Genomic DNA, 16,872 nt, shown 5'->3' with positions numbered 1-16,872 from the left:
CTGATCAAAATTCTAACGAGGTTTTTTTTTAAACCTACATCTTTATTCTTCTGTAAATTATTTGAAAATGATTTTAAAAATAAAAAATTTAGGGGGGTTTATTTAATTCAACTAGTCAGTGATGATGACTATTTTCCTAGTATACTAAGAGTTAAGAACTTGAGTAATTTGAAAGTTACCTTATGGGTACTAGATTGCTTGTTTGTGTTTGTTTTTACCACAAAGCAGTTCTGAGATCAGAACATTTAGATCTCGGCATTACATGTTAAGCAGTCACAAAGAAAGGTATTATGGGAGACTTTTTGTATATTTTCAGTAATGTGATTATCAGAAAAGAATGTATGAACACATTTGAAGGCACAAGGCCAAATGCTGCTTTATTCAAAAGGAGAAAAATTAATAGGATTCAGAATATAGTCACCACCATGGACACAGATATTTCTTTTTTAAGAAAGATTCCAAGTAGAAATAGCCCCTAGGGAAAGCAGACTATTCTAGAATTTATAGCATTTTTCTTAGGCATTTGAGGCAGGCAAAACAGGGCTTACTCCTTGCCAAAGAATGTTTCTGAACTACATTTAATTTTAAAATATTTTACAATTTAATCTTCGTTTACACTAAATGTATGATTTAAGAGCATTTTCTTCCCTAACTGACAAATGTGTCCAGCTCTTCAATAACAAACACATGAGAATCTCTCACATATTGACTGAGTGCCTTTCATATGTAAGGTCCAGAGCTAAATCCTGGAGATAAAGGTGAATTCATCAAATTCCCAACCCTCCAGGAACTCATAATGTGAAAAAGGTTGAGAAAGGGAGGAGAGATGTTCAGATAAGTGGACTTCAATATTATAAGGATGAGAGAGGAGAAGGGGAAAAAAGACATGTATTGAGCACCATCACTGGGCCGTGACTTTTCAATATATTATGTCCCTCAAATTCAGACAATATAAAAGGTATAAAAATGGAAGCGAAAATCATCCAGAATCCTACATGTTATCTCCTACATGCGGAGATCACCACATGTTACTATGGACTGAATGTGTGTGTTCCAGGTGCCCTCAAATTCATACGTTGAAGCTCTAACTCCCAATGTGATAGTATTAGGAGATGGAGCCTCTGGAAGGTCATTAGGTTTAGATGAAGTCAGCAGGGTGGTATCCTTATGATGAAATTAATGACCTTATAAGAAGAAACCAGAGAGCTCTCTCCTTGTGTCACCTTCTCTCCCTCCCCCTCCCTTCCTCCCTCCCTTCCTTCCTTCACCCTTTCACCCATGTGAGGATATAGCAGCAAGGCAACCATCTGCAAGCCAGGACCCAGTCATGCTAGCACCTGATCTCTGACTTTCCCATCTCCAGAACTGTGAGAAAACAATGTTTGTTTTCTAAGCCACCCAGTCTGTGGTATTTTGTTATGGCAGCCTGAACAGACTAGGACACCATATTTGGTGTATAATCTTCTAGACTTGTGTGTGTGTACCTGAAGATGCATAACATATAAAACATTGATTCATACTCTACATGGTTATATATGGTTAAATTATGATCATTTTCAGTTAACAGTATATCATAGGTAACTATATTTGAATAATAATGAATGTCATTTTCCACAAATTGTAATTTTAAAAATTACCATAACTTTCAATGGTCACAATAAATTTTATTATGTGTATATGCAATTTTCCATACTATTGGACAACCCTGTAATAAGCATTATTTATGCATCTTTGTGAACTTGTTTTTTATTAATATAAATGGAAAAAGTGGTTACTGGATTTTAAAGAATATATACTTGATACATATTTAAGATTACATCCCCCAAATTCATCCTCCCACCACAGTACATGAGAGTCAGACTTTTCTTACACCCTTGCCAATAATGATATTTTCAGTACTTTTTATATCTGTCAAAATTGCAGGTAAACATGATATCTAAGTTTTAAAATTTTTTATTTCTTTGCTTTCTATTTGGACATCTTATTGGATACTTGCAAGCTTGGACATCTTATTGGATATTTGCATGTCTTCTTATAAATTGTAATTTGTGTCCTTTGTCCATTTCCAATTTAAGGGCTAATCTTTTCCTCATTGATTTATATGAGACCTTAATATATGAAGGACATTATGTTGTAATAGACGCTATAAATATGTTCTAATACTTACTTTGAATATTTATAAATTCTTCCTATATGGGTTGGAATAGTGGTACATATTCTTATGAGATATAGAATTTCCAGAGACTCAATTATCTTTTCATCTTTGTGCATTAATGCATAACTTTGTTCAAGAAGAGAGTGAAATTTTTGAAGAAGTAAACTCTAATCAAAACTTGGAGAAAGCTCCATTTCTCTGAACCTCATTAAGTACAGATAACACATCACACATTGATTCAAATTGTTAGACATACTTTGAAACAACTGATTCACTCTGTTACCTAACCTAACATAAACAGTTCAGCTATTGACATGAGGACGTGGGGCTATTATTCCCAGCAGCAAATTTCAGTTTAACAAATCTATCTAAACAAATTAAGCTGATGTTATCCAATCTGCCTGATGAGACTGAGGGAAGCCAGAAGCCACGCTTTATGCCTGAGAGCCCGCATCCTTGTGCTTCTCACTCCCAAGTCACCCCACTCTCTTCCAATTTCTCTCCAAGCATCCAAAGAGAGCCTCCCAAAGGTAGACTTACTCCTTTGGGAAAGGCTAGATTGAATAACTGTCCTAGCCGCTTGGGAGGATATTCTCTCTCAAGGAAATGTGGAAGTTAGGGGAAATATTTTTCTTCAGACCACAGCAATTGAAGTGTGCTCTCATACTCAGACTGATTGACTACATGGTCCCCAAAACACATTCTTCCGTTGCCCTGTCTTCCTCTGATCTAAACATTCAGGTTTCAGAAAATGAGCAAATTATACATGAAATTTGAGTTTATCCACAATATTAATTCAGAGTAACCCTTGCATTCGACTAATATAATATATTTAACTTTTATATAGTTATATATGCATTTAAATTCTGTCTCCGTTTTACATTTCAAAACTTCCTTCCTTTTGTGTATATACACAAACTTCTCAATGTTTCCAACCTCACAGAAAAAAAGTGTCAGCACTACACAGAACAAATTACCATGCTTTCCCCAAATAATGCCTATTGTTTGGAAATTTTTGCCATTTGAAGAAGCCAAATAGAGAAAAAACATAATGGGCATCTGACGAAACAAATTTGCAGACACTCAAATGCTTCAGTTTATAGAGGTCCTTTGCACCACTGATGCCTCTTGGGGAAATTCTGAAAAACAATCTATCTGTAAACAATCTGATTCGGTGCCACATGTTTTCTAAATTCCTTTGCCTGTTGACATTTTAAAAAAGAAATAAAGGGATACATTTGCATGTGAAAACAGGACCTTTTGTTTCTTACACATTTACTCTATCAGAAGAATTGAAAACAAAATGGGTCATCTTGTCTAATCGCTTATGAAGGATCATCTTCTAAAAGACACTTTCTAGTTCTTTGGCCAATCTTATTTTAAACAGCTAAGATCTTTTTTATGGCCTCTGTTCTCAAGTTAAATAGAACTTATTATTAAAATGAGAAATTCTGGAGGTAATCTTTTTATTTTGTATCTATCTATACCTTTTGCTTTCTTTGGTTTAATTATTTTCTTTCTTTATACCTAATTTTATATTGCTGTAACCTTTGTCCATCAATACATTTCTGAAAATTCTCCTAGGTACATGGTACGATTTCACTTGCCCAGTCCTTTGAAGTTCTTTTTGGCCACGCAACTTCTTTGACCAATGGAAAAGAAGGAAAAGTGGTGTGTGTAACTTCTGGGCTGAGCACTCTCTGTGCAATTGGCCCCTCCTCTCACTGCTGCCTGCCCGGATTGCAGAAGTGCACTCCCAGGTGAAGCTTCCATCCAGAATAACTCATTGGTAACTATTTACCATAGTAAATAGTTTATTAGTAACTATGACTAAGTAACTGATTACTAACATCATTAGTAACTATGATGAATAGAGTCCCTCTGCCTCCCATCTTGGATGGGTATTGTGAAGAAGAAATAAATTACTCAGAAAAATAAAATATTAAGATAAGTCATTAGCCAATTACAATGGATAACCTTCCAAAATGTTAATGAAGTTTTGATCTTTCTTGATAGTAGCCAAAGGAAAAAATATATTTCTCACCAATGATTCCATTGCTACTACCTTTCTATGTACAGCTTGACCTGAACTCTCTGTTGAAGTTGTTGCTTATAGAATTTACACTATTAAACTAGGTGAACTTTGAGATGATTGTATAGGGACAACAGTGGGATGGGAGCAGGAAAGCATTATGTTGGATCAGCCCCTCATTTATGGCAAGATCTCAATATGAAAGTAGTTATATGAGAGGTTGAACAGTGTGTAGAAACTCCAGCTAACATCTCAAGTCCTAACATCTGGGGAGATAACATTACCTGCCCAGATACAGTAATGTTTGTAATGTTAGATATTATCTAGATAACTAGCAGATGTCTCTAGAAGTAAAGTTTCGATTTCTATACTATTCATGTTCTTTTGTGGAAAAAATTTTAGATTAAATGAACGTTACAACTTTTTTTTTTTTGGTTGCATTGGGTCCTCGTTGCTACTCATGGGCCCCCTCCAGCTGTGGCAAGCGGGGGCCACTCTTCACCACGGTGTGCAGGCCGCTCACTGCAGTGTCTTCTCTTGTTGCCGAGCACGGGCCCTAGGCACACGGGCTTCAGTAGTTGTGGCACGCAGGCCCAGCAGCTGCGGCTCACGGGCTCCAGAGCGCAGTCTCAGTAGCTGTGGCACACGGGCCTAGCTGCTCCGCAGCATGTGGGATCCTCCCGGACCAGGGCTGGAACCGATGTTCCCTGCACTGGCAGGTGGACTCCTAACCACTCTGCCACCAAGGGAGTCTTTTGTCTTGCCCTCAGTGACAGCACAATGGCTGCTTTGCATTTCCTATGAATTTCCATTCCCAAAACCTCATTCATTCAGGTAGACCTGTTCTGATTTTGTTATTCTATGGGGTTAGAGTCCCTGGGACACAGACTGAGAGATCTGGCTACAGAGGGCTTACTGGAAATGGTTCTTGGAGGCAACACCTATAAAGGAAGGAAAGAAGCAGGAATGCAACAGCAGCCTCAGCCGGTTCCACAGGGGAGTCCTGGAGCTGGGCTGGCTCTTCAGAATTGTCCTCAAAGGAAGGCGGCCAGGTTCTGCAGCCCTGCATCAACCAGTTATTGGATGCAGGTTGATTCCATGGAGGGGGATGACTTTGGGGCAATGGAGTGCCTTCATCGGAGGGAAATGTCTGGTGATAGACTCAGCTGTTAGTCATCATCAAGCAAAATTACTGAAAGTAAATCATAGATCTAAATGTAAAACCTAAAACTGTAAAACTTCTGGAGGAAAAAAGAAAATATTTGTGATCTTGGGCAAAGATTTCTTAGATCATATAGCAAAAGCATGATCCATGACAGTACAAATTGATAAATTAGACTTCATCAGAGTTAATAATTTTTGCTCTTCTAAAGACACTATTGAGCAAGTGAAAAGACTAACCATAGACTGGAGAAAATACCTGCAAAACACACGTGAACTCTCAAAACCCAATGATAAGAAACAAACAGTACAACTTAACAATGGACAAAACCTTTCAATAGATACTTCTCCAAATGAGATATAAGGATGGCAAATAAACAGATGAAAAGATGCTCAAACACCATTAATTATTAAGAAAATGCAAATTGAAACCACCATGAGATACCACCACACCTATTAGAATGCCTAATTTTAAAAGGCTGACCTTGGAGAGAATGTGGATGAACTAAAACTTTCATACACTGCTGGTGGGAATGTAAAATGATACTATGACTTTGGAAAATAGTTTGACAGTTTTTAAGAAAGTTAAAAATACACCTACCATGTGATTCAGCCGTTTCATTCTTAGGTATTTACCCAAGAGAAAAAAAAGCATATGTCCATACAAAGATTTGTACATGAATATTTATAGCAGCTTTATTTGTAAAGAGTCAAAAACTGGAAATAACCTAAATGTCAGTCAGCGCGTAGAGGCATAAACAAACTGGTACATTCAGTTCAGCAGGATACTGTTCAGCAATAAAAATGAATTATTTATACACACTAAAACATGGGTGAATGTCAAGATAATTTTACAGAGTGACAGACGTCAGTAAAAGGGGTACATACTGTATGACTTTGTTTATATGAAGCTCAAGGAAATGCAAAATAATATATATAATGACGTGAAACAGATTGTGCTTCCTTGGAAATGAGGTGGGAAGAAGTGGGTGAGAGGGATTACAAAGGAGCGTGAGAAATTTCTGGGAGTGATGGAAAGTTTCATTATCTTGACTGTGATGTCAGTTTCACGTGTGTACACATATGTCAAAACCCATCAAGTTGTACACCTTAAATTTGTCACGTATGCTTAAGGAAGGAGAGGAGAGGAGAGGAGAGGAGAGTGAAAAAGGAAGGATGGAAGGGAGGGAGAGAGGGAGAGAGGGAGGAAAGAAGAAAGGAAAAGAAAGAAAAGAAACAAAACCCAAAACAAAAAGTTCTGAGATATTTCTTACCTATTAGAGTGGCAAAATAAATAACCTATTTCTTTCAATGGCAACAAATCTTTATATTTAAATATACACAGAAATGTAATTCTATATTGATCTCATTTTAAGATAAATAGGAACGTCTCCTTTAAATGATTTAAAATGTTCATTTAAAGCACAAGTGATATATTAACAACTGTAATTCACTAATGATTTGAAAGTTTGCTCATCAAAGGGAAGAATCTTTTGAAAGCCATTTCAGAATGCTAAAGTTTAGAAATATCAGAAATGTGACCAAATATACACTTCCTGAAAAAATAATGCTATATTATACCAAGTACTAGAAGAACGTAAGTTATATAATTTGACACAATTTAAGGCATTGTTTGCATTTCCCAGTTTATCAAATGTAATATTTTTTAGCTAATCTAAGGTTGTTTTATAAAGCTGACTTCCTATATAGTGTGCTATGAGTTTGACCTTACAAATTAAAATTTTAAAGTGCTTTAATATTTTTGGCACTTAAAATAATAATTCTTTAATGAAGCCGTCACTGAATTACAACTTGAACACTAAATGGCTTATAAGGTTTTATAACAAGCCTAGTTTTTGCACAATGAGTGAAATACTTCATACATATTCTAGCATTAATGAATTCATACCCACACTCTCATTTTTGGATGTGCCACTCCACATAACCAAAGATCATCTGGTGTTTTTACATCATTCATTTCTATTTGTCACAGTTCTCAGGAATAGTTCAAGGGGAGAAACCCTGAGCCAGGTATCCAGTTCAGGTCACGCCTCCTTGCGATAGAACTTTTATTTCCTAAACAGTTTCAAATGAGATGATTTATAAGCACTAGCTGTTCACTGTCTGAGGATGTTAAAATGGAGCAAAGGCAACGGTTCAAATAATATTCTAATCCTCCAAAGGTATAAGGTCCAGATAAACAGGGACAACCTGGCACCTGAAAAGTGGATCTAAGTAAATTCTCACTGGATTATATCTCTTAAGGTTCTTACTCTGTAGTCAGCACATGACTCATTCATCACTCAACAGCTGGACTCTCCCTCAATCTCCCTTACTCTAAATTTCTTAATTTCTAAAGTAGCAATAATAGTAATAATAATATTTATGGAGGAGGAAGCAGAAGAGAGGGAAGGAGGGAGAGGAGGAGAAAAAAGTATCCACACAACGGTGATGATTCTTAGAAACCACCGCCGTCTGCTGCTGTAAGGATTCAGAGGGACAGCATCTCCCAGTCACCTAGTCCATTTGTTCTATTTCAAATGCCGTTTTGATATCAGGGACTTTGTCTCAGGGACATAGAGATGAATAAAGGCTCGAAGAATGCACAGTTTACTGGGAGAGTCGAAACGTTAAGGTATTATTCAGAGACTGGATGCCACAAAGGTGGAGCGTATTTCATTCTGCTTGGGTGGTCGATATCCTCACAGAATTGAAGAGATTTTTATCCTTCATCCCAATCTTCTCTGCCAGACTCACCACAGCTATTTAAAAGAGGCATCTGAGATCCACCGGCAATTGGGTTCCTCATGGTACGGAGCAGAATCTGTTCTGCTGAGTGACCAGTCTTTCAGTTCCAAGACTTAAAAGGGGTCGTGGGGTAAGGAGGCAGCACTAATCATGACTGTCCTATGGCCTTCAGGGCCCTAATCCTAACCTCTACCTCGAGCTAAATGCATTCTTTTAGAAATGTAAGAATTCAGTAACTAGAGCAGAACAAGTTACTTGAAGCCCCAGGGCTCCCACCTATGTGAAATGTAAATTGAAAGGAGATAGATTCTGGGCTCCAGGAAGCTAATTGGGAGCCCTAGGCAGAAATCCTAAATGAAGTAATTAACACCTTGTCCTTTTCAGTGTCTTAGGCAGCCAGGGAGAGGGTTACCTCTAGGGCACTAATTGATTAGCATTGTTAGAGGAAAGGCAGTAAACCGAGATTGGTGAGCTGAAGTCTCCCTCTTCCAAAACTCCAATTTAACTACTAGCTCAAGGGTTCCAACTAACCAGAGAAAACATGTTTTCATATAGTGCCAGTGAGGGACACTCTTTCTTTGGCCAACAGAATTGTAAGTAGATCCACTATATAAAACAAAAGCTCACTGACAAAAAAGTAATATAATACTAAACTATCACTAGAGTTAGAACACAAAATTTTAATTAAAATTATATTCTACTAATCTAAGTTGTTTCCCTTTGATTTATACTTCTTCACCAAAAACCCTCTTCCTGAAAATTATTGTAGGTTTGAGATATATGTCCAGTCTGTCTGGGGCCAGATTAAATGAACTCTTAGAAAAGAGATGTTAACCTTGAACAAAAATAATTGTGTGGAAGTGAGATTCTGAATATGCACCTCACTAGATCAAATGTTCTTAGCTGGTGATGCGGGGGTGGGATGAGAGTAGAAAAGCAGAATGCTGAATCTAGAAAGTAACAGAGAAATCAAAAGGTGAGGTCCCGTGGTCCACAGGGGAGCCTGGTTGAATTGAATCGATTCTGAGCAGCTATATACCTATACACTTGTAGATATGTTCACAACCATTTTCACATCCCAAACATCTTATCTGAAGAGACTATTAAAGTCTCATCCTCACTCTATGAATGAAAAACAAGGCTCAGAGAGTTTAAATGACTTGGGTATCATCACACAGCTTGCAGGTGGCAAACTTGGGCCTAATTCCTAGTCCTACAGTCTTTCTTCTATACCACACTGCCTCTGCATTAAAGCTGAAAAAGTTATTCCAGAAATGTCTGTGGGTGGAGACTAGGGGATACTTACTAAAACTGAATCGAGGGCATATAGAGAGCTTACTTTTTTCTTTTTAAAGGGAAATTCTCAAACTTACATAAAAGTAGAGAACTAGTATAATGAGCCTCCATGAACCTATCACCCAGCTTCAACACTTCTCACCAACCTACCCTGTTGTCATTTGAGGCCTCGAGAGGGACTCGAGGCTTTTGTAGAAAGGACCCAGCTGTCCCAGGATGACTTGAAAGAGAATGAGCTGAGAATATCGGGAATAGACTGTGATTTAAACCCAAGCCTAAACAAACCAAATAAGATGAGTTACCCAATCTATATCATGTCTGATTCCAGAATTTCCTCACATACAGGCAAATACTTTGACGTAACCCAGGATGTCTGCAATAGTGTAGGGCCACAGAGAGCAGTGTGGGATCACAAGTACAAATGGGGACAGGCACCCCACACCAACTTCCCTCCTGCACAGCAGCATCCCTTCGTTGGCACTCTGGCCACTTTACCTCCTTCTACTTGAAAAAGAACATTCTATGTTTTATTTTTAAAATGTTTACTAGTAAAATGTGAAAGTGAAACTATATTAGGAAAATATCAACATTAATTAAAGAAGTTAGTTTCACTAACTAATGCTTTTTTAAAAAAAGGAATTCATGCAAACTTTGTTTCTTACCGATATTTTGTTCCTTTGTTGTGTATTTGACTCTGAACTTCCAGATGTGGTGCTGAAATAAAGTAAGGGTTCAGAATTCCAAAATTTTATTTCAGACATGCACACACTCATACACACACATACACACCCCACATCAAATAGATCTTTATGCTGTAACATTGAAGATATATTTTCTAAAGCGTTTCCTCCCAATGTCATTTTCTAAACATTCCTAAAGGAAATCAGAACTAGGGAATGTAAACTTTACTTGAAGAAGATAAAATAGCCTTTAAAGGTCCTCTTGAGAGTAAGCAGTCCAAACAGTACAATCTGTTCTGAAAACCTGCAAAATATCTTATTTCAACTAAAAAAAAAAAAAAAAAAAAGGAGAGAGAGGAAAGAATATCCTATGAAACAGCAGACTTAGGGAATTCTTTATCTTCTACACTTTTTCTCAATCAATTTCTCTTTCTCTCTCTCCTGGATCATTTCCAATGGTTTACCAACATGCTGTTATTTATTGCATCTTGAGCCCTCTTAACCCTTTAGTTTCTGCTTGATTACTCTGACCCCCATTAAAGCAAAACTATATTCTCACCGTCTCTAATTCTTCTTCCTATTTTTTGTTAAAACCACTCCATTCAGACTCTCACAAGTACCATTCCACAGAAACTGCACTTATTGAATTCACTAGTGAGCTCCACATTACTGTATCCAGTGGTCATGTATCACAACTCATCTTAAAACTCTTGACATGGTTCAACAGCCCCTCCTTGAAATGCTTTCTTCACTTGGCTCCCAGGACATCCTAAGGCCCCAGGCTTCCTTCCCATCCACTTGCTGCTCATTCTCAGTTTCCTTTGATGGTTCTTTCTCCTCTTCCTGAACCCTCAACATTGGCATGCTCCAGGGCTTCCTCTCTTCTCTACTCACATTCACTCCCTTGGTAAACTCCTCCAACTTCAGGGATTTAAATAGTATCAATATGCTGATCGCTCCCCAATACAGATTTCCAGGGCAGACTTCTGCCTTGAATTCCAGATGCATTCTTTCAGTTGCCTTCCTGACATCTCCACCAGGATGTCTAATGGACATCTCACTTTCAACATTTCTAAAACCTAACTTCTGATTCCTACTCCAAATCTGCTCTACTTGCAGTCTTCCCCATCGCGGTTGATGATGACATCATCCTTCCTGTTGCTTAGGCTAAAACCTTGACCTTCCGTTTTGTCTCAGAACCCAAATCCAATCCAACAGGAAATTCTGGGCTCTGCCGTCATAATATATCCAGTACCCAGCCGATTTTCACCACCTTCGTTGTTAACGAAATGGTTCAAGCCTCAAGCTACCATCCAGCTCTTACCTGGACTGTTGCATTAACCTCCTAAATGGCTCTCTCTGGTTGCATCTTTGCCCCCTACCTTCTATTTTCAATATACATCATCCATAAGAAAAATGATGGGACTTCCCTGGTGGCGCAGTGGTTAAGAATCCTCCTGCCAATGCAGGGGACACAGGTTCAGGCCCTGGTCCAGGAAGATTCCCACATGCCGCGGAGCAACTATGCGCCACAGCTACTGAGCCTGCGATCTAGAGCCTGCAAGTCACAACTGCTGAAGCCTGTGCCTAGAGCCCATGCCCTGCAATAAGAGAAGCCACCGCAATGAGAAGACCGTGTGCCACAATGAAGAGTAGCCCCCACTCGCTGCAACTAGAGAAAGCCCGCGTGCAGCAACAAGGACCCAACACAGCCAAAACTTAATTAATTAATTAATATAAATAAATAGAAAAATTATTTCACTCCTCTGCTAAAAAATCCAATAAAGGATTCCATTTCACTCAGAATAAAGGCCAAAGCCCATATAAGGACCTACAAGGTCCTACAGATTTCTCTGCCATTCAGCCTTCCCACCAACCGTAGGACTCCATTCCATACCCTCCTTCCCTTCCCAAACACTGGAGTCACACTGGCGTCCTCACTGTGCTTCCATCACCTCTGCCTGGAACACTTCATCCACACTTGTCCACCTGGCTCTTTCCCACTTCCTTCTTTTCTTTGCTCAAATATCCCTTTCTCAAGCATGCCCACCACATGCGCTTCATTTAAAATTGAACTCCTCACTCCTATATACTTTCAAATCACCTTGCTTGATTTTTCTCTGCAGTACTTACCACCTTCTAACATATTATATAATTTGCTTGTTTATTATATTTATTGTGTTGCCTCCTAACAGAAAATATAAATTCCTTGAAGATAGGGAATTTTTTTCTGCTGTTTTTTTGTTACCCTATCCTTAGCATCTTGAAGAGGGCTAGAATGGTCAATAAATATTTGTTGAATGAATAAGCCTCCAAGCTTAGTAAGTCTCATTCTGCTGTTACCAACCAATAAGTCTTACTTTACAACACTGGGGTACTTTTATTATTTTCTATCCTACTCTCTCCCTGAGGAGTGTATTATTTTATTCTCATTTCTGTACAAGTCTCTTACTTTAAAAAAATTGAAACCATTTAAAATGTTCACAAAGTAATCAGTGACTCTTGAACAAAATTAATTAAATTCCCACTTAGTGGAAGGACACACTGGGGTTTTGAGAGATGTAATTGCTTTTCTTGCACCATACCTAGATTAGCAAAACCTGGTACTTTGGTGCTTTCTACTTGACAGTACCTCTTTATCATGAAATGGAAAACACACTTTTGATCATTACAGTTGCTGGGCAAAACAACAAATGCTTTGAACAAGACAACAACCTTAATAAGTGGGCCCTTTTACCTTCTAACTGATTTTGTCTTCTATCAATGTAACTCACAAAACTGGTATTTTCACTAAATGTACTATCCCTAGTTCCAGGGAATGTGTTTATCCTTTTCTTAGGTGTTTCCTCTGACCAGAATGTTCATGCTGTCATCTCTGTTTGTTAAAATCTTGCCTATTCTTCACACCAGGACTCAAAGGCTGCCTCCCCTGAAGCCTCTTTGGTCCTATTAGTCAGAACTATTTCTTGCCTCTGTGTCCACAAGCAGTTTTTGGATGTCTGTCTTTTATAGTTCTTATTACATTTCATGACGTGTACAATTATTTGTCTCCCTATGTTTTTGCGTTTCTCAGTGACAACTCCCAGAAAACAAGGACTATACCTTGTCAAGAAATTAATATTTGGTCACTGAATGAAGGCAAGCCAAAAAAATTGAGTACATGTGCATATTCAGATGTGCCACAAATAGGCAAGAAAAAAGTACTGTTTGTAGCTACCTTCTTTTAATAATGCCTGAAACAAAACTACTGGTTTAAGAGTGAAGGAGCTTTGGCTGCCTGACAATAATATTTAAAGGTCATAAGTCATGGCCTCAGAGTAACCATAGTAACTCAGCATACACAGTATAAGTCATGTTGTACCATAATTAAGGGAACAAAAGCTTTAGAAAGCCTATTAGCCTTGAGAGAAAACAAATTAGAATTAACAAATGTGTTTATGAAACGTTTTTATTGCAATGTTTTCTTCAGGGTTCATAGAAAAGCTGAAACAAAACTTTAAATTTCTTTTGGCAGAGGGTAATCATATGACATATAAGCCTTATAGTTGCTTTTTTTTTTCAGTATTCAACGAGAACATAAATATTTCCTTCCTTTAAGTGAAATATCTTTATATCTGTTCTCCCAACTTTTTACCCTGTTTTTTTATGATGGAGTAGTAATCAGTCATCAGTCCATGTTAATAAATATTTTAATAAAATTGGTTTGGTTCTATTGAGAATCTAGTTTTTCTAGGAGAGGATTTCCTGGGAAAGTGCTTTATTTGTTCCCTATGTTGACTGCATCCAAGGTCTAACCCTCCCTGGCTTAGACAACATAGGCTCAAGTTCCCATCTGGTTTATATAAACTATGGAGAAGGTCTGTCTCAAGGGCATGAGAAGAGGAGTGGGGAGAGAAAGTAGGGTAGGCAAACAGACACTTGGGACCAGTTTGTTGCTGCTTAGAACTGAAGGAGCTGAATCGAACCTTCCTAAAGGTGAACCAAGGTATCATGGTCCTCCACTGTCTCCTTCATCAAAGCCCTGCTCTATGCTTGCACAGAACACTCAGCTCCATATGCCAGGAGAACAGAAACACCAATGATAATTTACAGTGAGAGCAAAGTCATGCTTTCCACTTGGCTTCCCTGCTGGTGGTACACTATGCTATTCGTTTCAAAGTTGTTAATCACAGGCCATTTTTCCTCTATTTGGTAACATTATGTTCACCAAAACTTCCTCCTTCGGAAAGATTGTTACTCTTTTGAGGGTCACAGGCTTCTTTGCACACAGAAACATTTCTCATAAAATTTGGAGGAATTTGTGAATTTCCCACATCATCTATGGACCATAGGTTTAACCACAAGGTTAAAAATAAATAAAAACAAGGCCCACACATTTCATGTAATGAAATTACATTTTAGATCTTAACAAAGCAGAACTACGGTTACATGTGTACATATCACAAGGACACCATTTTCTCGGATACAGCTCTTTCTATAGAAAAGGCAAGGCCATCTCTCATTCAAGGCTTAAAAGAAAATTCTAAATGGAAGGTATTTCCACATTTTAAGCGTAAAGGAATATTTTGTCAACATGCAAATTTCCTAGTGATTAACTATAGATTGATTATAAAGGTGAACTGTACTTCCATATTTGTGGCCAGAGTTGGTTTGGGTTTTTGTTTGGGGATGGTTGGAATGACCTAGTTTCTTCTTGACATTTCATTCCAGTGGTTCTGAAAAAGGGCTGGCTCAGCTCCCCCTTTCCACACCAGTATAATGGTTGGGGTGAGTATGTGATTTTGAGACGAGCAAGTGAGGCACATTTTATTCATTCAACAAATATTTATTGAACACCTACTGCATGTCAGACCCTGCCCTACAATCTGGGAAGACATCAGTGTTCAAAGAAAGGGATCATTCTCCAGGAAAAGAGAGAAAGTCTGTCTGATGTTTTCCTCAGACATGAAGGAAAGGTTTTCTTTGAAGCACAGAGTGAAGGCTACTTTATCTATAAATTCCCATGAATTCTTTTGGAACAGGAGGAGCTAGGAACTCACCTGCTTCTCTTTGGGGTTTCATACCCTGGGGCCACAGATGTCCTGCTATAACATTCTCCCATCTCAAATCAGGCCCACTGAGGTACCCTGTCCATGGGACAGACATTGACTATCCCCATTCCTTAGAGGTTTAGAATCCCTGTTACTGCTCTGCTGTCCCCTGTTGCTAGGCAACCACAATGACTGTGGAAAGGACAGTTAACTTCCCAGAGAAAAAAATTTCAATTACAAAGCCACAGTAACCTCTAAAAACATCTCACAAATCAGATCCAGGCAGGAGTATAGATAAAAATTCACTACATATTCATCATTTCTGGAAAATACTTTCAAAGTGGGCCAGAAGCAGTGGTTTTTTGCTCAAACCATGACATGTTTACATACAGAGCCAGTGCTAAGGAAACAATCACACTGTCTGAGAGGGGTGCATTCACAGAAATGGATTGGTTTACAGGCTAGCAGTGGTTTTCGCAGCAGACCACCTCTCCTTGTGATAATCTTCCTTTTCTGGGACCCACAGACCCCAGACAGAAGATCTTACCTGGCCACATCCTAATGAAGGCTTCCTTCTTGAGCCAAGATTGCAGAAGTGATAAATTGTGCTGATTAGCTGGCGGTCTGCTCACTGTCACAGCTCATCTGCAGCCACTGCTCCTTCTTCTTTATTGTTTGTTCGAAAGTCCCCAGCCACTTTCTCCCAGACAGTTGCTACATCTCTCCCTGGAAGCATTTGTAGACCCAGGTCAGCTTGTGTTCATTCCACTTCCTGCTCTGGCAGGAAGTACATATAGGACCTTTGCAGTGTACAGATCAGAATCACTCCTGGGTTTTGATCCCTTATGTCCTGGGCTTACCCAAGCCTAATCACACAGCCCATCGCAAAACAAATTAGGTTGGTCGGACAGAAATTTTTCTAATCACAGAGTTTGTTTCTAGGGATGGAGCGTATAGACCAAATAGCAGTAATAAGAGTGGGAATAGTTGAAACATCATTTAAAGAGTGTAATTAGCAGTTACTTCTTCAATAGAACTTTAAGTCACCCAGATCCTTGGTAAAACAACCCTATGAGTAAAGTTATGAACTACTGAGCAGCTGGTGTTCTGGGTGGAAAAATCAGCACTAACTAGGTAGGTGTGGAAAGATAAAGATTGGGGTATTAGCCTTGCATCTAGGTGGCAGCCTGTGTGGAATTCAGAAAATCGTCTTACCTCTCTATGACTTCATTTTTCTTTTAATTTATAAAAGACTCACTTGAGTTGTTTCTGTCAGCCCTTCCAGCTTTAATATTCTGTTCCATTTCCTTAGCCCATCTTCTAAAATAACCCACACTGTGGATTATATTTTAGTGCATTTTAGAGGAATGTGCAGGTGTTCACTATGCAGTTGGTTCATAACAATTTATGAAAGGAAGGTCATCTCAGTAATGGCTGGTGAAAGGCAGTGTAAGCACTAATTATTTATAATGCTTATTAATCTTATCTTACATCTCACTGATCAAAAAGAGGTGGGGAGATATGGCTGGCACAAAAACAGGCTTTCAAAAAGTCCTTGAAAACAAAGTGACTTTTCCACTATTACTCCTCTTTAAATGAATACTATAGGGAAGGATTTCAGAAGAAGATGGTGAAGAAATTAGCAGATTTATTTTTAGACATATTGGTCTATAGAATTTTTGACTGAACAGGCTAAGTAATGAAATAAATGATACTATCCTTGTGTGATTAAGTTAAAGGAAAGTGCTTATTAATGAAAGTCGTTGAAAT

At 38.3% G+C, this 16,872-nt stretch overlaps 1 protein-coding gene across 1 annotated transcript in view; it reads right to left on the bottom strand.

Moving 5' to 3' along the window:
* CCDC192 (coiled-coil domain containing 192) overlaps positions 1–15,206 on the bottom strand; it is a gene marked incomplete at both ends in the record, with an annotated part of 201,354 nt that extends 186,148 nt beyond the window's left edge. The window contains 3 exon segments of the mRNA XM_082650316.1: positions 10,055–10,106; positions 15,112–15,179; positions 15,183–15,206. Coding sequence (XP_082506442.1) covers positions 10,055–10,106; positions 15,112–15,179; positions 15,183–15,206 — 144 coding nt within the window.
* Positions 15,207–16,872: the final 1,666 nt, after the last annotated feature.

The sequence above is a fragment of the Grampus griseus genome, assembly GCF_964374135.1.
Source record: "Grampus griseus genome assembly, chromosome: 3".
Taxonomy (NCBI): domain Eukaryota; kingdom Metazoa; phylum Chordata; class Mammalia; order Artiodactyla; family Delphinidae; genus Grampus; species Grampus griseus.
The sequence above is the reverse complement of the archived record's forward strand: the minus strand, read 5'-3'. Positions and strand labels throughout refer to the sequence as shown.